Consider the following 27444-nt stretch of genomic DNA (forward strand, 5'->3'; position numbering starts at 1 on the left):
TGATTTCTTGTAGGAATAGGTAAATTATGGGAAGTAATAAAAGTAATTAATCCATCTTTCTTAATTGCCTGTAATTAGTAAATTATTTCTTCTGGAAATATCATAGAATTGAGTAACACTGATTGGCTCCATATTCTGTTCTGTTTTTAAGGGGAAAACATTAGATTATGAAAAATGAGTGCCTGAAGACTGTTGAAAAATTAGAAACATTTGACTTTTAAATTCATGTTTTTTTACAATATTTCTTAAGGCAAGCCTTACATCTACTAGAAAGAAGAAACAATCACAATCTTTAACTTCTTGACAATTTATACATTTCTTGGCAGAATTATCACACTCATCATCACCATTTTTCACTACTTTAGAATGCTCATCATTGGAAACACTTGTTCAATGTTTCTTCTAAATCTTGGATAAAATGTGTTTTTCACATACAGAAAGAACATATTTATAAGTATAATTTTATTATTTTATAACATTCTTTAGTAACATGCTTATGATTATCCTCTGTATATTTGTTTGAGTAAAAGTTACAATTGATTTCTCTACTTCACATTTCCTACACTTCTTGACTTTCATTTACAAAAACAATTTTCTATTAACTTAATAAAATTTGTTTCCTATAAATAGACATGGAGTTAATCACAGATCTTGTTAACAATAGGCAAATGTACAATGATAAACAAGTTTCTATAATTGTTGACAAAAATATTAATCCCTGATTTGATGGAAATCAAATAGCTAATATTTTAGGATATGAATGTCCTAGGAAAGCATTTAAGGGTTGTCAAATGAAAAAATTGTAAAAAATATGTAATGTTCAGTCGTCCTGAAATTGAGCAATTTAAAAATATTAACCCTCATATAACACTTTTTAACGAACCTGCTTTATATTCTTTAATTATGAAACCTAAAAAGCCTTTTGGAGAAAGTTTTCAGGACTGGATTTATGAATATATATATATATATATATATATATATATATATATATATATATATATATATATATATATATATATATATATATATATATATATAAATAATGAATCTTATATAAAATTTAATCATAAAGAGAACTTGGAAATTCGGTTTTCTTTTTCTAAGAAAAATTACCAAGACACAGACAAAGTTGTCCATCTTAAGACTGGGCACAGTCTGGAGACGACTTCTGCTGTTAATAGATACAAAATTAATTATATCATCAGTTGAAACCTCCTGGCAGATTAAAACTGTGTACCCAACCGAGACTCGAACACGGGACCTTTGCCTTTCGGGGGGAAGTGCTCTACCATCTGAGCCACTGAAGCACGACTCACACCCGGTACTCACAGCTTTACTTCTGCCAGTATCTCGTCTCCTACCTTCCAAGGGAAGGAGGTTTCAATTGATGATATAATTAATTTTGTATATGTTAACAGCTGAAGGTGTCTCCAGACTGTGCTCAGTCTTAATATGGGCAACTTTGTCTGTGTCTTGGTAATTTTTCTTAGAAAAAGAAAACCGAATTTCCAAGTAGTCATTATGATTAAATTTTATATACGATTCATTATATATATATATATATATATATATATATATATATATATATATATATTGAAGCAATCTGATTCATTTCATCCAAATTTAAAATTTGCAAATAATTGTTACACATCATCCTTATTCCATTTTATTTTAATATCAAAATATGCTCTATCTTCTTTAATAAAACAATTTTAAATTTTCTATAAAAAGTTCCAGTTACAATTAAAATTTTATAAAGCAATTTTATTTTTATTGGTTCAGATATTATATGAATTAACAATTGCCCATCATTTAACATGTACTGTTTTATCTCTTATTTTTAACTTTTCAACAAGATAAATGTCTGTATAATTTATTTTCTGTAATTCTTGTCCATAAAAATTTACGTTTAATTCTCCTCCATTTAAATCTTCTCATTTGTATGTTATTGGCTTAGAAGTAATAAAATCCTTGATGTGTCAGCACAGCACGGAATTCAAATTTTACACGACACAAACTCAACACAATAGGCTGTGGGGTGGCAGGACTGGAATGGCTGAATCCTCAATTTCAAAAATTTACATTAACCAACTGTCAGTAATCCTTTCTCAAATTTCATTTGAAGTGATGGCTTATTGAACTGTGTTGGATATAATATTTGGAATTCATTGACATTATGTCTCTTTATTTCAATTTTGAAATCAATAGGTTACAGATCACTGTCCACATTAGCCACAAATAAAATAATTCTCTCGATTTTTACGTCATACTCAGATGAGTATATTAGTATTTCATCACCTTAACAAAACGAAACTTCACTTTATTTTTGTTACACAATCTTACCTGAAGATTACTTAATTGCCCTGGTAGCATGTTAAATCTGCCTTTGAGAAGTAATCTAAAAAACATTTTTCTGTTTTTTGTAAAATAGTAAATTAGTTTTATTAAGTTGATTGATTATTACATTAAAATCTTCTTTATTAAGGAAATTATAGTGAAAAAACCCGAGTATTCAAGTTTTGTAACAAGATTTTTTAATCTTTTTTGTAAAAAGTGATCATTAAAATATCATAATTATTTACTGGTGTTTTACTTCAACTAATCTTCTTCCTTTAAAATCAATATAATTTTTATTTACTTAAAAAGATTTTCCCTAATTCTTTATGAATCAGTTTCATTGCATCTTCTATTTTTTAGTTTACTGATGATGGAAACTTTGGATATCTTTAAATTTCGTTTCTAACGATTGTTATGATATGTTACCTTTTTTAAATTCTGAATCTAATTCTTCGTAATTTCCAGTTATAGTGACTGAATATCTTTGATTTTTGTTTGTAATGTATACAATGATGGTTTTATTTTTTCTGTAATTTTTGGACCTATTGATGATTGAATAACACACATGTGTCACACTTTTAGTTTATGACCGAAAATCTTCAAAATTTGAAGTTAATCCTTTTTTAATTATTGTTTCTAATTATTGAATAACTTTGATTTTTTATTCTAATATTTTTACCATCTTATTAAAGTTACATAATTCATCATTAATTTTCGGTCCTAGTGATTGAAAACCTTTGATTTCATCTAATTCTCAAATTTCTTTTTATTCAACTTACTTCAAAAAATGTCAATTTATTATATTCAAAATAGCTTAATGCAGTTCTGAGCTGGCTCTTGTTGGGTTTGATAAAAGTTTTGAGACAAATAGTCAAAATAAAAGTAATTTCCCTAAATAATTTGCTAGTGCTTTCGGTATATTACCACCAAAAGCACGAAAAAATTTAGAATTTTTCGACTTGTTATATCAAATCCAATGAGTGCAAACTTGCTCAGATGTATCTAAATTAGCTATTCATCACTTAAGATTGTTTGGATTTCGGCTAAATTGTCAGTCACGAATACACCTCTAAAATATTTAATGTTAACAGGTGCTGCCACGAATTTTTCATGAAATGAAGTATATTCAGAATGCATTCTTTCCATTGCATGTAATTGATGTTCTTTATTAGATTCATATCTTTTCCCAAGTCTTAATGAAATCTATAAAAATGTTGTTTTACAATCTTTGTCTCACAGAGAATTCCTTTATCACCTCTGTATCTTCTAACCTTGTTCCAAGACCACAATACTTATAACAAGAAATCTGTAATAAGAAAGGTAATTTATGAATTAAGGTGTTAACTAACCGTTTTCCATATTTTCCATATTCGGAAATGTATGAGGAAGATAACTCAGAAATCTAATAAGATACAGAATTCCTTTTGGAATAATAATATGAGAATCACAGAATTTATTTGTCAACATCTTTCATTTTCCAGTTTTTAAATTATGATAATTTTTTCCAGGTAATTCTTCTCTATGAACTGTAGTACATCCGTTGATTAAATCTACAACATCATTCACTGAAACATGTTCAGCTGGTTTTTATGAATATTTTTAAATTAATCCTTCAACAAATTATTACTATTTCTTCCTCCTGAAGAACTAGGAAAATATTCTTCAACAATTATTTTCATTAAATTATTATATTTATTCCCTTTACTTGATTTAACCTTAGATGAATTATTTTCATCATATACTACTTTGGAATCGAATAAAATTCTGGCATAACTCGTAAATCAATAGAATAAAATATTTCACCAAAATCAGCTATAGTAATCTGCTTTTTAGTTTAAAGATTCATTAATCCATTTTTTCCTTCACATTCATTTTTACCAGGTATTAATATATCACTGTCTCAGCAGTATGGTTCATAAAATCTAACATTTGATCACTTATACTTATTTGTTTTAAATCTTTTTCTTTCAAATTTTTCTATCCATAATTTCTTCTTCATATTATTTCAATAAATGTTGTATTTCTGATTGAAACAATATATCATCACATTGTGAACTTTTGTACTGATTAGTTGATGGGATATTGTTAAAATCTTCGAAATAATATTGATGATAAGTAATCATCTGTATTTAGGCTTCTCTGTTGTTTGTGTCATTCAACAGATTATCATCAAATGCTTTGGTTTCTTGTTTAATATATGTGACTGCATCGATAACTGATTGATATTCTTTCTTTAAATTTTTCATACAGTTTCATAAGTTTTTTGCCATTTTCAATTATTATTTTAGTTGATCTGATAGTTTTCTATTTTATCTAACTTTTTTTAACAACCTATAGATCACATTTTATAAACATTTATTAGAGGTAAAAACCACATGTTGAATTCAATGTTTATCTTCATCATTTATATTCAATGTTTTCAGTCATCATTTGTGTTTATTGTTTACATTCATCATTTACATTTAAAATTCACATTCGCTGTTTACATTCAATGATTATTTTCAAGATCTAAAAAATTCTTAATCTTTTCTGTGTATTTGACATTACTAATTTTTCTTGTTTTATCTATCAAAATAAAATCAAATTCATCCTTATTCAGTGTTTACTTCACATTTCTTTAAAATCGTCGAATTTTAAATCACCTCCAACACATTTGTGATAAACACAATCTAACTTTGTGTCATCTTGTCTGAAAATATTTGAAATATTATGATTGTCTCTAACTGTTCCCACATTTTTGAATATGTTTGAGTTATATAACAACAATCCATCTGTAGTAAAATTGTCTATAAGTCCATCCTGATTTTGCCAGCCATAGTGGCTGTGTGGTTCTAGGCACTACAGTCTGGAACCGCATGAGCACTTCAGTCGCAGGTTCGAATCCTGCCCCGGGCATTTATGTGTGTGATGTCCTTAGGGTAGTTATAAGCTCTAGGCGACTGTTGACCTCAGAAGTTAAGTCCCATAGTGCTAAGAGCCATTTGAACCATTTTTGAACATCCTGATTTTCAACAATGAAATCATCAAATATAATAAATGAGTTATCTTCACAATCATCTAATGGAATAATTTCTTCACTATTTTCAATAATGAAGCAAAAAGGTGGAAGGAGTATGTAGAGGGTCTGCACAAGGTTGATGTTCTTGATGGCAATATTATGGAAATGGAAGAGGATGTAGATGAAGATGAAATGGGAGGTATGATACTGCATGAAGTGTTTGACAAAGCACTGAAAGACCTAAGTCGAAACAAGGCCCAAATCGTCGAGAGCATTCCATTAGAACTACTGATAGCTTTCAGAGAGCCAGCCATGACAAAACTCTTCCATCTGGTGAGCAAAATGTATGAGACAGGAGAAATGCACTCTGACTTCAAGAAGAGTATAATAATTACAATCCAAAAGCAAGCAGGTGTTGAAGATGTGAAAATTACCGAATTATGAGTTTAATAAGTCACGGCTGCAAAATACTGACACAAATTCTTTACAGACGAATGGAAAAACTGGTAGAAGCCGACCTCGGGGAAGATCAGTTTGGATTCTGTGGAAATGTTAGAATACATGAGGCAATAGAAAATAGATTAAGGAAAGGCAAACCTACGTTTCTAGACTTAGAGAAAGTTTTTGACAATGTTAACTGGAATACTCTCTTTCTAATTCTGGAGGTGACAGTGGTACAATCCAGGGAGCAAAAGGCTATTTACATTTTGTACAGAGACCAGATGGCAGTTATAAGAGTCGAAGGCCATGAAAGGGAACCATTGGTTGGGAAGGGAGTGAGACAGGGTTGGAGCCTTCGACTGATGTTATTCAATCTGTATATTAAGCAAGTAGTAAAGGAAAGAAAAGAAAAATGTGGAGTAGGAATTAAAATCCATGGAGAAGAAATAAAAACTTTGAGGTTCGCCCATAACATTGTAATTCTGTCAGAGAAAGCAAAGGACCTGAAAGAGCAGCAGAACGGAATGGACAGTGTGTTGAAAGGAGGATATAAGATGAACATCAACAAAAGCAACATGAGGATAATGGAATGTAGTCGAATTAAAACGGGTGATGCAGAGGGAATTAGATTAGGAAATGATACACTTAAAGTAGTAAATGAGTATTGCTATTTGGGGAGCAAAACAACTGAGGATGGTCGAAGTAAAGAGGATATAAAATGTATACTGCCAATGGCAAGGAAAGCATTTCTGAATAAGAGAAATTAGTTAACATTGAGTGTAGATTTAAGTGTCAGAAAGACTTCTCTGAAAATATTTGTCCAGAGTGTAGTGGAAGTGAAACATGAGTTTGGACAAGAAGAGAATAGAAGCTTTCAAAATGTGGTGCTACAGAATTATGCTGAAGATTATATGGGTTGATCACATAACTAATGAGGAAGTACTGAATATAATTGGGGAGAAGAGGATTTCGTGGCCCAACTTCACTAGAAGAAGGGAAGGGTTATTAGGACACATTCTTAGACATCGAGGGATCATCAGTTTAGTACTGGAGTGAGGCAAAGAGGGTAAAAAGGTAAAGGGAGACCAAGCCATGAATACACTAAACAGATACAGAAGGATTTAGGCTGCAGTAGAGATGAAGAAGCTTGTGCAAAATACAGTAGCATGGAGAACTGTATTAAATCAGTCTCAGGACTAAAGACCAGAACAACAACATAGAAGATAGTACTGCATAAATTTTAGGTTTTAATCATCAATTTATTGAACCCAATTAACAAACAGTTGGTAATGATTTATCAAAAATAATACTATTCAAATTAATTACTATGAATTTTTATATGGCTGTTGGAATGTTTGTCAAAAAGCTAGTAATTTTCATCAAGAAACTATTATTATTTCTTCATTCGAAACAAATGCTGAATTTTAAGGTCCAATAATTTATGAACCAAATTTTCCTGTAAAATTCCAATTTTTGATAGTATTCAGAATTTAGAAATACCTATAACTGATAGAAATGATGATCTGATTGATGTTAATAGATCAGTTATAACAGTTACTTTAAATATGTCTTAATAAATTTCTTCCTTTGCAAATGAATAAGATTCAACATTACCATTTTTACTCTTCCCCATAAATTAAAAAACAAAAAAATATAAATATTCCAAATAAGGCTCGAAAATTAATATTAATATTTGAGATGGATGGATTCGTCCTAAACATTCACAACTTAATATGAATTTCAGTATTATTGGAACTGATGGAACGATTATCCAACTTACATAACAAAATCTGATATAAAAATTAATTATTTGGTATAACTGTTTGACATTATCACAATTAAAAAAAGGAAGCAATATTCTGTATAGAATACAACATCCATTTATTTCTTCATTGGTTCTTATTCAATGTACTTCAATTCTATCAAACGAATTAACAATGGAAGGCATAATCTTAACTATGGAACAATAGAAAAAAGTAAAGAAAACGAAGCACTTTATCCATTAGAAACAGTCAGCAGATTTTAAAGAAATAATGTGCAAATAAACAGTAATTTTCACTTGGATTTCTGGTTCTGGAGATTCTATTCATAGATGGTGTGATTGTAATCAGGCTGGAGTTGAAAATGTGACCACAGTTTCAAAGGAAGAAAAAAAATTGTGTAGAATGAATGGAAATCTGTGTTCCAGCCATTAAATATGAACCAGAATATTCACTTGAACTAGAACAAGGAAGACTGAAAAATCCAAAAATTCCAATTTCTTTCTTTGATCCACAAACCATACAGATTTCCAGATTAAGTATAAAAAGAAAATTTGAACTAGAAATCACTAATTATTATAATTTTAAGAATTTGATATAGCTTACTATATTTTCGTTGTTTTCCAAATTACACGAAAAAATTATAAGTGTACTGATTCTACTTTATTCCATCATGATAAATTACAAAATATCTATCTAAAGAATGGAAGCAATGAAGTTTTTCCTCAAGAATTATGGAATCTTGGTCCACCTAATAAATTATTAAAACCTTACAAAGTACAATGTGAGTTTAAATGAGTAAGACAATTAAATAATGACATTAATGTAAGTCTCTTGAACTTTTAAAATATTATCCTATCCATAAAATAAATATGACTAGAGGAGGGAATGTTTTCACTACTCAAAAAGCAATGATGAAACCATGTCCCACTTTTAATGAAAACATACTGAATAATACACTTACATATGTAATAATGTATGATAAAAAGGATTTAACTTATGATTCACTACACAGAATATTAAATGAAAATTGTTAAGCTGGAAAATTTAATTTTTTTAAAAATTTGAATATTTATAAAACATTTTAGTTTCTGAAAATCTAATTTTTTTATATATGAATACAGCAAAGAAATGGATATGAACGACAGCATTTGAAATCTATTAAGTGAACTTAATAGTTATAGTAATAGTGACAAGGAAGTGTTTACTAAATTAACAGAATTAAGAAAAGTAAATCTTAGAATATTTCAAAAGTCGAAATTTTGGTAACTGGATATGGTCAAAAGACTTTATTAGTTTTACATGATAAATTTTAAATAACTCTTAAATCTTTTTAGAATAAAATCTTTAAAAAAAACGAATTGAAATTAGAGAAAACTGTTGGATTAAATTTTATAAATCGAGGATAAAACAAAACTAAAGATGAATCGGTTCAGATTATTGAATTTGAATGAATTTAGAAATTTTTCATATTTTTAAATTTTAACTGAATATATTTATTTTATTAGTTACTAAATTTTAACTGAGAAATTTTATTAGATTTTTATTTTGTTTGTTATTTGATGTTTTTATTTGTTAGTATAGATAAATAGTGTTTCGTGGTGTGGGTTCCTGTTGTCATCTCCTAGTTCATGAACCACAGGCAACTTATGAGTGGCCAAGTAAATGGTTCTGACAGTCAGGATACCAGTTACTTTGGAATGAGGCTGGGCATCTCGGGCATATTCTGAGTCATGGTCACCTTTGGGCTCAGATGGAAAAGACTACCAAATCCACCAGTTAGTCCCTCAACTGTTAGGGTAAAACCCAATGGGACCCAGGGCAAGTCAGGCTAGCAACCTGCTTCCCTGGTACTTTAAATATGATACTGGCAACAATCAGAGCAAAATGCCTCGGATTTTTGGAGGTGACGGAGCCCCACCTCCGATTGACAAACCAGGGACTCCTAAGATACGACTCGGCAAACGAATGGTAACGAGATGGAGAGCTATTAATATCAATGGGGGCTACTCTGGGGAGGAGGTAGAGTTGACAGAGGCTGCAAGTAAGATGGGGTTGGACGTTTTAGCTGTTAGTGACATTCGGGTAAGGGGTGAGAAAGAAGAGGAAGTAGGAGAATACAAGGTTTACCTGTCAGGAATCAAAGCAGGAATAGCACAATGGGGTGTAGGGCTTTACATCAGGAAAGAAATGGAATCCAGCGTAGTTGCAGTAAGATACGTAAACGAACGACTGATGTGGATAGATTTGACCGTGTCTAACAAGAAAATTAAGATTGTGTCAATATATTCGCATTGTGAAGGGACAGATCAAGATAAGATGGATAGCTTTTATGACGCACTCAGTGACATAGTTGTTAGAGTAAAGGACAAGGACAGTGTTCTGCTCATGAGTGATTTTAATGCCAGGATTGGAAATCGAACAGAAGGGTATGAAAAGGTTATAGGTAAATTTGGAGAGGATATGGAGGCCAACAGGAACGGGAAACAACTCTTGGATTTCTGTGCCAGTATGGGCTTAGTAATCACAAACTCATTTTTTAAGCATAAGAACATTTACCGGTATACTTGGGAAGGCAGGGGAACCAGATCTGTCATTGACTATATAATAACAGATCAGGAATTCAGGAAGGCTGTGAGGGACACACGTGTATTCAGGGCATTCTTTGATGATACTGATCACAATTTAATCTGCAGTGAAATTGGTATTGTGAGGCCGGAAGTGCAGCAGGTCAGGTCCATATGTAGGAGGATAAGAGTGGAGAAACTTCAGGATAAGGAAATCAGGCACAAGTACATAACAGTGATCTCAGAAAGGTACCAGTTAGTTGAATGTAGTCAATTACAGTCATTGGAAAAGCAATGGACAAGGTACAGGGACACAGTACCAGAAGTGGCTAAAGAATGTCGTGGAACAGTGGTGTGTAAAGGTAGGATGAAGCAAACAGCTTGATGGAATGACACAGTCAAGGCAGCCTGTAAAAGGAAAAAGATGGCGTATCAAAAATGGCTACATACTAGAACTCAGGTAGACAGAGAAAGGTATGTTGAAGAAAGAAACAAAGCCAAAGAGATAATTGCAGCATCCAAGAAGAAATCTTGGGAAGACTTTGGAAACAGGTTGGAGACTTTGCGTCAAGCTGCTGGAAAACCATTCTGGAGTGTAATTAGCAATCTTCGAAAGGGAGGTAAGAAGGAAATGACAAGTATTATGGACAGGTCAGGAATACTGCTGGTGAATCCTGTTGATGCCTTGGGCAGATGGAGGGAATATTTTTAAGAGTTGCTCAATGTAGGTGAAAATACGATGAGTAATGTTTCAGATTTCGATGTACAATGGGATAGGAATTATGATGGAAATAAGATCACATTTGAGGAAGTGGAGAAAATGGTCAATATATTGCAGTGCAAAAAGCGGTGGGGGTGGATGAAATTAAGTCAGAACTCATCAAATACTGTGGAATGTCAGGTCGTAAATGGCTACACAGGATAATTGAAATGGCGTGGGAGTCGGGACAGGTTCCATCAGACTGGACGAAAGCAGTAATCACACCAATCTTTAAACATGGAAACAGAAAAGATTGTAACGACTACAGAGGTATCTCTTTAATCAGCGTTGTGGGTAAAATCTTCTCAGGTATTGTTGAAAGGAAAGTGCGAATATTAGTTGAGGACAAATTGGAAGAAAATCAGTGTGGGTTTAGGCCTCTTAGAGGTTGTCAGGACCAGATCTTTAGCTTACGGCAAATAATGGAGAAGTGTTACGAGTGGAACAGGGAATGGTATCTATGCTTTATAGATCTAGAAAAGGCATATGACCGGGTTCCTAGAAGGAAGTTATTTCTGTTCTACGAGATTATGGAATAGGAGGCAAACTTTTGCAAGCAATTAAAGGTCTTTACATAAAGAGTCAGGCAGCAGTTAAGAGTTGACAGTAAATTGAGTTCATGGTTCAGAGTAGTTTCAGGGGTAAGACAAGGCTGCAACCTGTCTCCACTGTTGTTCATACTATTTATGGATCATATGTTGAAAACAATAGACGGGCTGGGTGAGATTAAGATATGTGAACACAAAATAAGCAGTCTCGTATATGACTTGGATGACTTAGTTGTGATGGCAGATTCGATTGAAAGTTTGCAAAGTAATATTTCAGAGCTAGATCAGAAATGTAAGGACTATGGTATGAAGATTAGCATCTCCAAAACGGAAGTAATGTCAGTGGTAAAGATATATAAACGGATTGAGTGCCAAATAGGAGGAACAAAGTTAGAACAGGTGGACGGTTTCAAGTACTTAGGATGCATATTCTCACAGGGTGGCAACGTAGTGAAAGAACTGGAAGCGAGGTGTAGCAAAGCTAATGCAATGAGTGGTCAGTTATGATCTACTCTCTTCTGCAAGAAGGAAGTCAGTACCAAGACTGTGTACCGTTCAATCTTTCGACCAACGTTGTTGTATGGGAGGGAAAGCTGGGTGGATTCAGGTTACCTTATCAATAAGGTTGAGGTTACGGATATGAAAGTAGCTAGGATGATTGCAGGTACTAGTAGATGGGAACAATGGCAGGAGGGTGTCCACAATGAGAAAATCAAAGAAAAACTGGGAATGAACTCTATAGATGTAGCAGTCAGGTCGAACAGGCTTACATGGTGGGGTCATGCTATACGCATGGGAGAAGCAAGGTTACCCAAGAGACTCATGGGTTCAGCAGTAGAGGGTAGGAGGAGTCGGGGCAGACCAAGGAGAAGGTACCTGGATTCGGTTAAGAATGATTTTGAAGTAATAGGCTTAACATCAGAAGAGGCATCAATGTTAGCACAGAATAGGGGATCATGGAGAAATTTTATAAGGGGAACTATGCTCCAGACTGAACGCTGAAAGGCATAATCAGTCTTAAATGATGATGATGATGATAAATTTTTTTAATGGGGGATGCAGTAAAACTAAAATCTTGGTTTTATATCAGGAAACCTTAAAAATTAATTCAACTTCATTCAGTGTACTAGCAAAATAATCATACAAAAGTTCATGAAATTACCACCTACTATGCTCAACATGCCCATATACTGCTAATGCGGAATGGTAGTTGGAGCTAGACGCATAGTATATTCTATTTCGGAAATCGCTAGGTAATTCAACGTTCCGAGATCCACAGTGTGAAATGTGTGCCGAGCATGCCAAATTTCAGGCATCACCTCTCGCCACGCAAAACGCAGCGGCTGATGGGCACCACTTAACGGCCGGATGGAGCGGCGTCTCCGTGGAGTTGTCAGAGCTAACAGGGAATCAGCACAGCGTGAACTTAATGCAGAAATCGGTGTGGGACGTACGACGATCGTATCCGTTAGGACAGTGTAGCGAAATTTGCCGTTAATGGGCTATGGCAGCAGACGACCGACACGAGTGTCTTTTCTGACAGCATGACATCGCCTGCGGCACCTCTCCTGGGATCGTGAATATATCGGTTGGACCCTGGACGACTGGAAAACTGTGGCCTCGTCAGATGAGTTCCGATTTCAGTTGGTAAGAGCTGATGATAGGGTGTGAATGTTGCCCAGACCCCACGAAGCCTGGGATCCCAGTTTTTAACAAGGCACTGTGGAAGCTGGCGGTAGCTTCATAATAGTGTGGGTTGTGTTTACATGGAGTGGACAGGGTCCTCTGGTCCGACTGAAGTGATCATTCACTGGACTTCATGTTCCAAAGGAGCGGTAGAATTTGTATGGATGAGTTCTTGACTTTTCAAGTAACAGTTTGGACAATAATTTAGCCACCCAGATCGCCCGACATGATTCCCACCGACCATTATGGGATATCATGCAATTTCGTGCACACTTTCGCAATCATGGACGGCTATGAAGGTACCATAGCTGAGTATTTCTGCAGTAGTCTTTGAACGACTTGTTGAGTCCATGCCACATTGAGTTGCAACGTGAGGTCTGACACGTTATTAAGAGGTGACGTTTGTCACCTCAGTATATATCAAGCAACGTTATACAGGCTCTATCATAATCGATAGTGAGAACTGACTGTGCTGGAACTTTAGCATGGGTCTGCAAAATGAGCCGTTTGCGAGATAATAATTACAGACGAATGGTTACTGGCTGACACTGACTCAAGGAAGCATTGTCCTCCCTGGTACACATAAAACTCACATTTAAGAACTTCGATCAAGTCGTAGTCTAATTTGGTTCATATTTCATTCATAGCTTACTTAAACGTCACGTTAGATGTTACAATTTACTTTGCACTCTGATCTCTAAAAGGCGCTCTATGAGTCGTCCTCGCATTCGAATGCAATTCGCCCTCGTCTCTGCACGCTCAGATCATCTACAAATCCTTCACAAGACTGTTTAGTTCGCTGCTCCAGTTCACTACCTCATCAACCGTGGTGCTGTTAACTTCATTTTTGAGTCAGAAACTTCCAGAGGATTCACATGTTGCGACATGGTTAGCGGATTAAAGCAGTGATCCACGAAGCGTAGAATGAATTTCCTTTATTTCCGCCGATGATTACAAGACATTTGGTCCTTAGACTACCGTTTTCAGTCATCGATAACCAGATCTGCAGCGAAACATGGGAAATGGAATGCAACCAGTGAACAGGTTACGTCTTAGAACAATTAAATATGCCCCGAAAAATTAATACATTTACACATAAATTGAGAAGTTCACACGAGAAATTTGACTGCGACGGTGTATACAGTATCGCGTGTAATAATTGTGATAAGTATTATATAGGCCAAACCAGCCGCTCTTTTAATGCTACGGTTTAAAGAGCAATTACAGCCAAGTAACAAAAAGTACACGTCTTCTACACAGAGCACAATAAGGCTATGCTGTCGATTTATTGGAAGAGCTTGAAATTTATAGAGCCAAAAGGCAGTAGCCAACAGAATGACTTTGCTTCATTTAACAATGTTTCACATTAATGATTGAACGCCCTCTTATGAACACCGAAGAGCCAAAGAAACTGGTACGCATGCCTAATCTCGCGTAGGGCTCCCGCGAGCACGCAGAAGTGCCCTACACGAAGTGGCACGTACTCGACTAAACTCTGAAGTATTGCTGGAGAGAATTGACACCATGACTTCCGCAAAAAAAATGGTTCAAATGGCTCTGAGCACTATGGGACTTAACATCTGAGGTCATCAGTCCCCTAGAGCTTAGAACTACTTAAACCTAACTAACCTAAGCACATCACACACATCCATGCCCGAGGCAGGATTCGAACCTGCGACCGTAGCAGTCACGCGGTTCCGGACTGAAGCGCCTAGAACCGCACGGCCACCGCGGCCGGCTGACTTCTGCAGGGATGTTCATAAATCCGTAAGAGTTCGAGGGGGTATAGATCTCTTCTAAACAGCACGTTGCAAGGCATCCCAGACATGCTCAATAATCTTCATGTCTGGGGAGGTTGGTGGCCAGCGGAAGTATTTAAACTCAGAAGAGTGTTCCTGGAGCCACTCTTTAGCAACTCTAAAAGTGTTGGTCGTCGCATTGTCCTGCTGGTATCGCCCAAGTCCGTCGGAATGCATAGTGGACATGAATGGATGAAGGCGATCAGACAGGATGCTTACGTACGTGCCACCTGTCAGAGCCTTCACTGCACACGCCCCACACCATTACAGAGCCTCCAGCAGCTTGAACAGTCCCGTACTGGCAAGCAGGGTACTTGGACTCATGAGGTTGTCTCCATAGACGTCCATCCGCTAGATACAATTTGAGAAGACACTCGTCCGGCTAGGCGACATGTTTCAACAGTCCAATGTCGGTGTCGACGGGCACAGGCGAGACGTAAAGCATTGTGTCGTGCAAAGGGATACACGAGTGGGCCTTCGGCTCCGAAACCCCATATCGATGATGTTTCGTTGAATGGTTTGCGCGCTGATACTTGTTGATGGCCCAGCATTGAAATCTGCAACAATTTGTGGAAGGGTTGCACTTCTATCACGTTGAACGATTCTCTTCAGTCGTCATTGGTCCCGTTCTTGCAGGACCTTTTTCCGGTCGCAGCGATGTCGGAGATTTGATATTTTACGGGATTCATGATATTCACGGTACACTCGTGAGATGGTCATACGGGAAAATCCCCACTTCATCGCTACCTCGGAGATGCTGTGCGCCGACTATAACACGATGTTCAAACTCACTTAAATCTTGATAACCTGCCATTCTAGGAGCAGTAACCTATCTAAGAACTACGCTAGACACTTGTGTTAAATAGGCGTTGCCGACCGCAGCGCCGTATTCTGCCTGTTTAAATATCTCTGAATTTGAACACGCGTGCCTACACCAGCTTCTTTGGCGCTTCAGTGCATATCTCGCCTGTCGTTACATAGTATAGAGCGCATCACATATTTCTTCCATTTTCATACGTTTTCCGTTTTACTCACGTTTTATTCTGCCTTCTCCGTTCATGTAAAAACATTTCATTAACGAGATAATCTTATTAAGTGATGTTACAATTCTTATTATACACTCCTGGAAATGGAAAAAAGAACGCATTGACACCGGTGTGTCAGACCCACCATACTTGCTCCGGACACTGCGAGAGGGCTGTACAAGCAATGATCACACGCACGGCACAGCGGACACACCAGGAACCGCGGTGTTGGCCGTCGAATGGCGCTAGCTGCGCAGCATTTGTGCACCGCCGCCGTCAGTGTCAGCCAGTTTGCCGTGGCATACGGAGCTCCATCGCAGTCTTTAACACTGGTAGCATGCCGCGACAGCGTGGACGTGAACCGTATGGGCAGTTGACGGACTTTGAGCGAGGGCGTATAGTGGGCATGCGGGAGGCCGGGTGGACATACCGCCGAATTGCTCAACACGTGGGGCGTGAGGTCTCTACAGTACATCGATGTTGTCGCCAGTGGTCGGCGGAAGGTGCACGTGCCCGTCGAGCTGGGACCGGACCGCAGCGACGCACGGATGCGCGCCAAGACCGTAGGATCCTACGCAGTGCCGTAGGGGACCGCACCGCCACTTCCCAGCAAATTAGGGACACTGTTGCTCCTGGGGTATCGGCGAGGACCATTCGCAACCGTCTCCATGAAGCTGGGCTACGGTCCCGCACACCGTTAGGCCGTCTTCCGCTCACGCCCCAACATCGTGCAGCCCGCCTCCAGTGGTGTCGCGACAGGCGTGAATGGAGGGACGAATGGAGACGTGTCGTCTTCAGCGATGAGAGTCGCTTCTGCCTTGGTGCCAATGATGGTCGTATGCGTGTTTGGCGCCGTGCAGGTGAGTGCCACAATCAGGACTGCATACGACCGAGGCACACAGGGCCAACACCCGGCATCATGGTGTGGGGAGCGATCTCCTACACTGGCCGTACACCACTGGTGATCGTCGAGAGGACACTGAATAGTGCACGGTACATCCAAACCGTCATCGAACCCATCGTTCTACCATTCCTAGACCGACAAGGGAACTTGCTGTTCCAACAGGACAATGCATGTCCGCATGTATCCCGTGCCACCCAACGTGCTCTAGAAAGTGTAAGTCAACTACCCTGGCCAGCAAGATCTCCGGATCTGTCCCCCATTGAGCATGTTTGGGACTGGATGAAGCGTCGTCTCACGCGGTCTGCACGTCCAGCACGAACGCTGGTCCAACTGAGGCGCCAGGTGGAAATGGCATGGCAAGCCGTTCCACAGGACTACATCCAGCATCTCTACGATCGTCTACATGGGAGAATAGCAGCCTGCATTACTGCGAAAGGTGGATATGCACTGTACTAGTGCCGACATTGTGCATGCTCTGTTGCCTGTGTCTATGTGCCTGTGGTTCTGTCAGTGTGATCATGTGATGTATCTGACCCCAGGAATGTGTCAATAAAGTTTCCCCTTCCTGGGACAATGAATTCACGGTGTTCTTATTTCAATTTCCAGGAGTGTACTTTTCTTGGAACGGGGTGTCGCATGGTATGTTGTACGTGAGCCATGTCGCCTATGCTGCATTCTGGCGGCTATGCCAACAGATGTCACTGATTACTTACTTTAGTCTATTATTTTCATTTTTGTTTTACTTCTTTGCTTAGTTATTCTATCAACTTTATGTTATTTAATTAGTTCCATAATCTTGTTCTTGTGTATGTTATTATTTTTATCTAACATGACCACAAGAGCGTCTCAAAATAATACGTTATCACTTAACCATTTGCTGTTAGCAATTTTAAAATTACGGTAGCTTTATTCGTGTTTTCAATTATTATACTATATCATGGATAGTAAAACTCTGCCGGGACTGTGGCCTAGTTTACATCACATTTTAAATATATGTGACGATGCTATGCTGATTTCGTGACGATGCTATTAAGGCTCTATTACTTTAGAGCAAGTTATAAAACATGCCTCCTCATATTTTAGGGACACAGCACCTCCAGCGCAATAAATGACTTTCCAGCCAGTTTACCATCCAGATTAACAGTCGCCTTAAAAATAGTATACGAATGCGTAAAGTCAATGATGTTAGTTGAACTTGATACAATGCTCTTGGTAACTCTAATTTCCAGGGTTCCTTTCATATACATTTCCTCTTCATATGCCGATTGATCGGAATTGGAAACAAATGCCTTACTGAACGACGGGATAAGTTTGTTTATCTCATCTATAAATTTTCGGGTCGATTCCGTAGTTTGTTTTGCATTGTCAAGTTAGCACTTCGTTTGAAATTTCTTTATCTTACAACTTCCAGTTCTGTAGCGCTGTTGACGTTATGCAGCCAACCCCTGCTTCCCTTGAAATCACTGAAAACTATGTCGCGCGCAGTTTGAAGTACATAACGTAGGAGGTCACTGTTATGCACATCCTGTAAATTTTATCGAGCATCCTTGAAACGCACATTTATTAGTTTTTGTAACAAGTGCGCCTTGTCCTGCCTTGAATATCCGCAGCTTTCCTTAGGTAGTATATGGTCGTGTGGCTGCAGACTTCTTCTAAATCTGTTCATAACTGTTTTTTTCTGTGCTGTGGACGAACTTCTATGTACATGTGAAAGCATGCAGCAGAATGCGAAACAGTCATTCGTGGAGCTTATCACGAAAATGTCCAGAACCATCTCCTTGGACATCGATTGTCCTTTACTACGTTTCACTGGAGACGGGATTTGTGGCTTACTATCCGACAAGGATGATGAACTACATCGCTCGAACCTGTTTCATTATCATTTTTACATGTTAAGCACGTATTTTCATCATTGTACTCCTCGTGTACGTTGTCAGCACAGTCGAGCCTATACGAGACCACACATTCTAGTGACTCATTTCGCAGAAACGCTAATGTTTCACCTGCCATTTCCTTGTCACTCTGCAAAATTCCTTGGGTTCCTTGCTGACGAAATGTCAACTTTGGCAACTGTCGTTTCAGTTATAATGCAATGTTTGCTTTGCGTATCGTTACCGCTGCTCTGCTTTGTATCAACTCTACTTCCACTGTAGCACTGTTGTGAGCTGCTCGTCGCTCTGTATCCTCATGCTGTACTCACCATTGGATACCTCCATTCCCACCCCCTGTTGCCATTAGCAACCAATATTTTGGTTGCACGTGCGACGTCGAAAGCCGTAAACATCATTGGCCTTTTGCGACTTCGCCCTCAAAGTGTTCCCTGTCAGCACCTTGTCCATGAGGTACCCTCTACAACCCAGAGAAGCCGGTAATAGGAATTATGAAACAGCGTATAGCTGACTTTTCTAGAATAGTATCTAGAAAACTTTCATGAGCGAAAAACCCTTGCAACGAATATAAAATTACAAAGCTCAAAATAATGTTTTGCACCACACCCATCACCAGTTGTACTTCTTTCTTTTTAATACCGGAAGCCTGTTCTTCAATATTCTTTCTACTGACCGAAATGACTACGTAATGAAGGTGAAAAATCAGCTTGCACTGTTACTCTAGTTCAGTGGAGTGCATTGTCCCCAGTCGTGAACAGCACAATGTAGGTGTGTACACTGTTCAGTAAATCAGCATGCATCGAAAGGTTTCAAGTTCAGACCGCGAGCACTGTCACCTCTGGAAAGATGGCGCTCAAGCAGCCAAATTGGTGTACATTGCAATGACGGCGTACGAACGATCAGCCACTACAGTGAAACACAAGACACAAACGATCTCTTCGTGGATCCCAATGGGCAGCAACCCCAGGTCATGACCATAACTACAAATTATGGCTCTTAGGTGCCGGCCAGCCGGAGTGGCCGTGCGGTTCTCGGCGCTACAGTTTGAAGCCGAGCGACCGTTACGGTCGCAGGTTCGAATCCTGCCTCGGCCATGGATGTGTGTGATGTCCTTAGGTTAGTTAGGTTTATTTATTTCTAAGTTCTAGGCGACTGATGACCTCAGAAGTTAAGTCGCATAGTGCTCAGAGCCATTCTTAGGTGCCCCGAGTAGAATGAAACGCAGCTGCAAGCTGCCTTTTTGGAGGCAACTGGGAGCGATATGTTGACCAAAATGGTAGCCAACCTTCTCCACACGATCACTCTGAACGTCTAGCCGACTATCATGGACAACAGTACTGTTCATGCCTCCTATTCCCCAGCACCGGTGACAGGGGAACCTGGAAATGAGCCTGCACCAGTGGCTTTGGGTTTCCTTCACCAGTCGGTGTGGGACTTGTCTGACGCCTGATAATCGTCTTAGAAGAGTGTGAAGGTGAAGTAGCGGTGCACGACACATGGTGCAGCCTCACGTGTTCTGCAATGACGGGGGGTGACTCGTGTTTTGGGCGAACACCTCACATCACTGTCGAGGATAATTTGAATGTTTTGAGCTTTCGACACCGCATACTCCAATCCCGCGAACACTCCCTTTCAGCCAGCGAGAATCAACCAAATGGAATGGCCAGCGTTATCTGTTGACATGAATCCGATGAACATTGCATATTACCAGTTTCTGCTTCTCTTAAACCTAAAACTAGAGAAGTTTATTAAGCAGTTTATGTTAATGGGCCCCAATTCTTGAGATGTTGAGGAGATGCATGGTGCTCTGTCTGAACCAAAAGTGTACGGACCACTAGACAGGGGGCCCGCCAGTATAAAAGGAGGTGAGATGAACTGTATTGTTAGCACAGTAGCAGTAGCAGCAGAGTGGGTTGGCCAGGACAGTTCAGAGACTTCGAACTTGGACTACTCATTGGACGTCATCTTCGTAACAAGTCAATCATGGACATGTCAACTCTTCTAATGCTCCCCATCTCGTCGCTTGTGATGTAGCTGTGAGGTGAAAATACGAAGGAGCAACCACAACAAACAAATACCAGGCAGACCTCAAGAACTGATGGGCAGTAACCGTCGAGTATTGTGAAGGATGGTTATAAAACGTCGCATGACATAAGCGTTCCATAGTGCTAAAAGGGGGCCAGCTAGTACAAGGTGCGTACAGAATGGGGTAGAATGGTCGACCAGCTCCTGTAGTCAGTGCTAACCCACGCCTAATGTGATGTAAAAAGCGACTCCACTGAGCAGGGGATGACTGTTGGGAACTACTGATCTGGCCCCTTATTGCACTTAAGAAGGGCTGAATTCGGATGGAAGTGAACAGACTGTACAGCGTTGTGCACTGCGTACAGCGGAGGAACAGTTCCGAAACGATGACCGTATCCGCATGATGCAGCAACCTATCATAAAGCATCTTCTGTGTACCAATGGTTTGTGGAGATTGACATTCCCGAAATAGACTGAACTCCCCAGAGAAACCTGAACCAGATGGACCACCTTTGGGATGAGCTACAATGTGGACTATGCACTGGCCTCCAACATCAATAGCTTCTCTGGTTTCGGCTCTTCAGGAACAATAGGCTGCCATTCTCAAGAGACTTTGAGGTATGTAATTGAAAGTGCCTCCAGCAGAGATAATGACAAGGCGAAAGATGGACACGTCCCTTATTAACGTCCGCTATTAGATGTCCGGATAGATTTGATCTGAGAGTGTATTTGATCGATGACATCGATGCCCAACCTGGGGAGCAGAAATAGCATCTCATGAAATGTGCCTGCTTTTCCGGCTACATAAAAAAACTTAACTCCTTCTGAACAGGCCATGAAGGCCCAACGGTACCGACCGGCTGCCATGTCATCCTCAGCCCACAGGCGTCACTGGATGCGGATATGGAGGGGCATGTGGTCAGCGCACCGCTCTCCAGTCCGTATATCAGTTTACGAGTCTGGAGCTGCAGTTTGCATCACAAGGGCTGAGTGCACCTCGCTTGTAACAGCGCTCGGCAGACCGGATGTTCATCCATCCAAGTGCCATCCCAGCCCAGAGCATTTAACTTAGATGACCTGACGGGAATCGGTGTTAACACTGCGGCAAGGCAGTTGGTAGCTTCGGCTACGTAACTGATACGAACATATCTTTCACCACCACGACTCTACCGGAACGTCTAATAATCTGCCACTGTAGTACTAGTACATTGATTCACGTCACCAGTTACAAACGTAGCTTGCAGCCATCCCTCACCAGGTGTTGCATTCCTTTCTTTCAGAGATCGGCGCCAGCAACTACCCCTGCTCTGAGCTCTATGCTGGCCCTCATGCCTTCTCAGAGCCTGAGACGCAAGCTTTCCGGGACTACGTCCTGAAGAACTCCAAACGCATCAAGCTCTACCTAACGTTCCATAGCTATGGACCCGTAAGTAACTAACACAGTTTTATTCAACATTAGACTTTCAAGCTCTTTTATTGGTCGTGTTAGCACATAAAATATTACTGGATGTAAGATGTGTCTCATATGCGAAATACTGTTCCTTCATACAGAACGAAATGTTTCTTTTTTTTCTTGTTTTTCATTTCAATGTTTAAAATTTCAGCCTATTTGAAATGATTATTAATCTACGAGAATGAAACCCAATACAATTTTGTTTGTTGTTATCATTCCCTTAATTTTACATGATAGTGCTATGCAGGGTCCTCTGTACCTTCCATTATATTGATAGCTTGTCATCTGCAACTAAGTTATGTTAATGTGAATTTCACTGGTGACTCAACTCATCACTTTACATCTAAACGTAATTGAATTCTGCTAAGGTATTTCGTAAGGGTATTTGCGATTGCTTACATTTAGTTATCGCAAATCTTTTTTTCATCTGCATTCTGTTGAAATGTTGTGGAGACACACAAGCACTGTAGATATTTTCCAGATTTTCGTTTGGAAATAACACTATTCAAACTTCACCAGAGTACAGTATAAAAGTTGTTGTTGTGTGTCCAGTCTCAGTTGGCGTTCACATTTCGTCAAGTAAGCCTGACGCCAAAATTTGAATTTTGTTTGCCTTGCCCCCCTCCCCCCTCTCTTTCTTAGTGTGTTTGTGTGTGTGTGTGTGTGTGTGTGTGTGTGTGTGTGTGTGTGTGAATATGTTGGTTTTTGTTTTTGTGTTTAGCTTTATGTGCCGTCTTTACCTTTAATGTGTTAAACTATGTGTCTTTGCATGTTGTAATGTACCCATGTTGTACCCATGTTGTAATGTACCCATGTATAATGTGTTTTGCTTCTGCTAATGCCTTCTGTATGTGGATATTTTCTTGTATTGTAAGTTTATATTATAGGCTGCGGCCGGATTTTAGTATTGTTAAATGTTTCCATTTTACTTGGGAGACGGATTTAGGCTATCAGGTGGGCAGCAAATGTGCTATGGGAACTGTTACTTTTTACAACTCTGTAATGTCCTGAAAATCTTGTTCTACAATCCCTTCATGTTTGCCCTATGTATACAGACTCAAATTTAATATAGTATCCTTGCTCCGTTGAATCTATGTGTGTGTGTTTTTTTTTGTGTTATGGACATTTTCTGTGTTGTTTTGTCTGTCAAGTGCCGTATTTAGAGTCTCTGTTTTTTCCTTAATGTTGCCTTTTCTGTGAACAATTTTATTATTGTAGGTGTGTAAGGGTGTGATTTAATTCTCCGTTACGTCGTGAATGTTGTTATTGTCTGTAAGTTGTGTTCGCTGTCTTGTTGTGCAAGGTCTTGTGTGTCTGTGGCCTGTTCATTAATTTTCCAGTTATATATTCGTTGGTTTAGTTTGTCAATCATATGGGTATCATAACCACTTTTTGTCGGTATTTGTTTTACTGTATTTACTGTATTTACGTCTTGAGTGTAGCTCAGTTTGGTTATGGGTGTTCTGTTCAATCTGTGGGTGAGAATTTGAAACCTGCTTCTCATTTGTTTGATTGTGAATGGTGGAGCTCATGGTTGTCGTATACCTGAATATTGGGAAGTGGTGAATGTTGTTTATTCTTTGTATGATGAGAGCTAGAAAATGTAGTGTGTTTTTTGTTTTTGTTTCTAATATAAATTGAATTTCTCGTTGTAAATTGTTTATATTTTGTGTTTTTACAGTCCTGTGAATGGCTGCTATTTCATCAGTGTGTGCGTATTGTGTGTTGCCTAGTTATTTTTGTCATGTAGATTGTTTAATTTACTAAAATGCAAGAATATTTTTTTGTGCAGGTTCGACAGGGGATTTAGGAGGAGTGTTTTGAATTTTCGGCGTCATTCTTTTTATCTAGACTTTTTTGACTGTATTTTTCATATTTTTCAATCTTTATTGAATTGCTCTGTGGTACCTTCCTGCTGGGTCGGTGATCAGTTTGGTGACATTGTCCTTCAGAAGATCTAGTGTTTTATCTATGTATTTCCTTTAATTCATAATCAGCATTATATTGATTTTGTCTGACATTGTTAGAATGGACTTTGTTAGAATGGCATTATATAGTTTTAGTTTTTGTTTTTGCATCTTGAATGTGATACCTTCAGATGCTCTGTGTTGGAGATTATGTGGATTTATGTATTCTGATAATCTGTATTTCTCTGCAGCTACTAATTCTCTTGTTGAGAAACAGACTAAATTTTCTAAATCTCACCACAAAAAGTTTGACAAGAGTAATTGTAAACCGATAATCATGAGCACCACAACTCACAATCAATAAAACCTCCCCAAGGCACATAAATGAGCAAGATTAAAATCAACATATTAAACACAACATCGATAAGCAGACTGAACTAATCACAAGAGCTGAACACAATGAAACAAATAGCAACAGAAAGTGATTATGATACCCATTTGTTTAACGAACTAAACCAAAAAATACACTCCTGGAAATTGAAATAAGAACACCGTGAATTCATTGTCCCAGGAAAGGGAAACTTTATTGACACATTCCTGGGGTCAGATACATCACATGATCACACTGATAGAACCACAGGCACATAGACACAGGCAACAGAGCATGCACAATGTCGGCACTAGTACAGTGTATATCCACCTTTCACAGCAATGCAGGCTGCTATTCTCCCATGGAGACGATCGTAGAGATGCTGGATGTAGTCCTGTGGAACGGCTTGCCATGCCATTTCCACCTGGCGCCTCAGTTGGACCAGCGTTCGTGCTGGACGTGCAGACCGCGTGAGACGACGCTTCATCCAGTCCCAAACATGCTCAATGGGAGACAGATCCGGAGATCTTGCTGGCCAGGGTAGTTGACTTACACCTTCTAGAGCACGTTGGGTGGCACGGGATACATGCGGACGTGCATTGTCCTGTTGGAACAGCAAGTTCCCTTGCCGGTCTAGGAATGGTAGAACGATGGGTTCGATGACGGTTTGGATGTACCGTGCACTATTCAGTGTCCCCTCGACGATCACCAGTGGTGTACGGCCAGTGTAGGAGATCGCTCCCCACACCATGATGCCGGGTGTTGGCCCTGTGTGCCTCGGTCGTATGCAGTCCTGATTGTGGCGCTCACCTGCACGGCGCCAAACACGCATACGACCATCATTGGCACCAAGGCAGAAGCGACTCTCATCGCTGAAGACGACACGTCTCCATTCGTCCCTCCATTCACGCCTGTCGCGACACCACTGGAGGCGGGCTGCACGATGTTGGGGCGTGAGCGGAAGACGGCCTAACGGTGTGCGGGACTGTAGCCCAGCTTCATGGGGACGGTTGCGAATGGTCCTCGCCGATACCCCAGGAGCAACAGTGTCCCTAATTTACTGGGAAGTGGCGGTGCGGTCCCCTACGGCACTGTGTAGGATCCTACGGTCTTGGCGTGCATCCGTGCGTCGCTGCGGTCCGGTCCCAGGTCGACGGGCACGTGCACCTTTCGCCGACCACTGGCGACAACATCGATGTACTGTGGAGACCTCACGCCCCACGTGTTGAGCAATTCGGCGGTATGTCCACCCGGCCTCTCGCATGCCCACTATATGCCCTCGCTCAAAGTCCGTCAACTGCACATACGGCTCACGTCCACGCTGTCGCGGCATGCTACCAGTGTTAAAGACTGCGATGGAGCTCCGTATGCCACGGCAAACTGGCTGACACTGACGGCGGCGGTGCACAAATGCTGCGCAGCTAGCGCCATTCGACGGCCAACACCGCGGTTCCTGGTGTGTCCGCTGTGCCGTGCGTGTGATCATTGCTTGTACAGCCCTCTCGCAGTGTCCGGAGCAAGTATGGTGGGTCTGACACACCGGTGTCAATGTGTTCTTTTTTCCATTTCCAGGAGTGTATGTAAAAGGAAAAGGAATGAACAGGTTATATGCACACAGGACTTTGCACAACAGTACAGAAGAATACAACTCCAAAGACAACGACAACATCCAAAACATAACAGAGCAACAAGACGCACAAGAAGTGACACATACTCACCTACAATAACAAAATTGTTCACAGCATAGGCAATATAAAAAAAAACCAGGGAAATCAAATATGATACAGGACAGACAACATTACATGGAAAAAGCTCAGAATACAGAAAACACTCACATAAATTCAACAAATACATGCAACCTTGCCAGTCAGTATACACAACCGTAACTCAACGAAACTGGAAACATTTGAAATTACTAAAATTCGTCCTCGGTCCATACCATAAACTTACAAGATAACTTCTACCTATAGAAGCCATTAGCAAAAGAAACAGATTATGAACGTCTACACTACAATATGTAAAGGCACACTGCTTAACATATTAAAGGAACTCTACAGAAAAGACCACACAAACGCTAAACACAAACACACACGGCCACAGACATGCACCAACACACGCTATAGGAAAACACACACACACACACATACACACACACACACACACACACACACACACACATACACACAGTGAAAGAAAGTAAGAGAGAGAAGAGGAGTGGAGAAGAAGGTAAACAAAATTAAATTTTGCGGTCAGACTCACTTGAGGAACAGTGACCTAGACACACAACAACAACATTGGTACTGTATTTTTGCGAAGTTTGGTGGGTGTTACTTACAAACGAAGATCTGCAAAACATGTGTTTCCTTTACGTGTGCTTCACAACAACATGAAAGAATGGAGATGAAAGATTTGCGAGAGCTAAATGTAAGTAATCGCAAATGCAGTCGCGAAATAAATTAGCACATCTAAATTACCTCTATATATAAAGTGATGAGTTAACTTGTTATCGAAATTCACATATCATATTTTACTTTCAGGTCATAAGCTACCAGCGCGGGATAATGTACAGAGGGCCTTCACAACCCTATCACGTAAAATTAAGGGAATGCCAACAATAAACAAAAATTGTTTTAGGCTTCATTTTCGTACATTAATTATCACTTGAAACATGTTAAAATTTTACAGGTTTATATAAAAAGAAACACCAAAGATTATACGAAGTTGATGAGACCCTACATATCTCAGCAACTTCGTGTAAACCTTGGTGTTTCTTTTTATTTAAATCTGTAAATTTTTAACATGTTTCAAGTGATTAAAAATTAGTGTTTTGCGCAAAAGATGCATGTAATACTGATACAGTTTCATGTTGAATTGTAACTTCCCATCCCTTAACTGTGTGCTGCCCCCATGCCCCTCCTATCCACATCCTCCAGACACTCCAGACAGTCAGGCTTATGATTTTTCGTATACACGAA

The 27444-nt window shown here is 39.2% G+C and overlaps 1 protein-coding gene across 1 annotated transcript in view; it reads left to right on the plus strand.

Annotated features, from left to right (window-relative positions):
• The window catches only part of LOC126482103 (carboxypeptidase B-like), a 190355-nt gene that overhangs the window by 130156 nt on the left and 32755 nt on the right, over positions 1-27444 (plus strand). Inside the window, exon 6 of the mRNA XM_050106078.1 lies at positions 22020-22165. Within this exon, the coding sequence (XP_049962035.1) occupies positions 22020-22165 (146 nt within the window). The remainder of the gene's footprint in view (positions 1-22019; positions 22166-27444) is intronic.

The sequence above is a fragment of the Schistocerca serialis genome, chromosome 5, assembly GCF_023864345.2.
Source record: "Schistocerca serialis cubense isolate TAMUIC-IGC-003099 chromosome 5, iqSchSeri2.2, whole genome shotgun sequence".
NCBI classification, from domain to species: Eukaryota; Metazoa; Arthropoda; class Insecta; order Orthoptera; family Acrididae; genus Schistocerca; species Schistocerca serialis.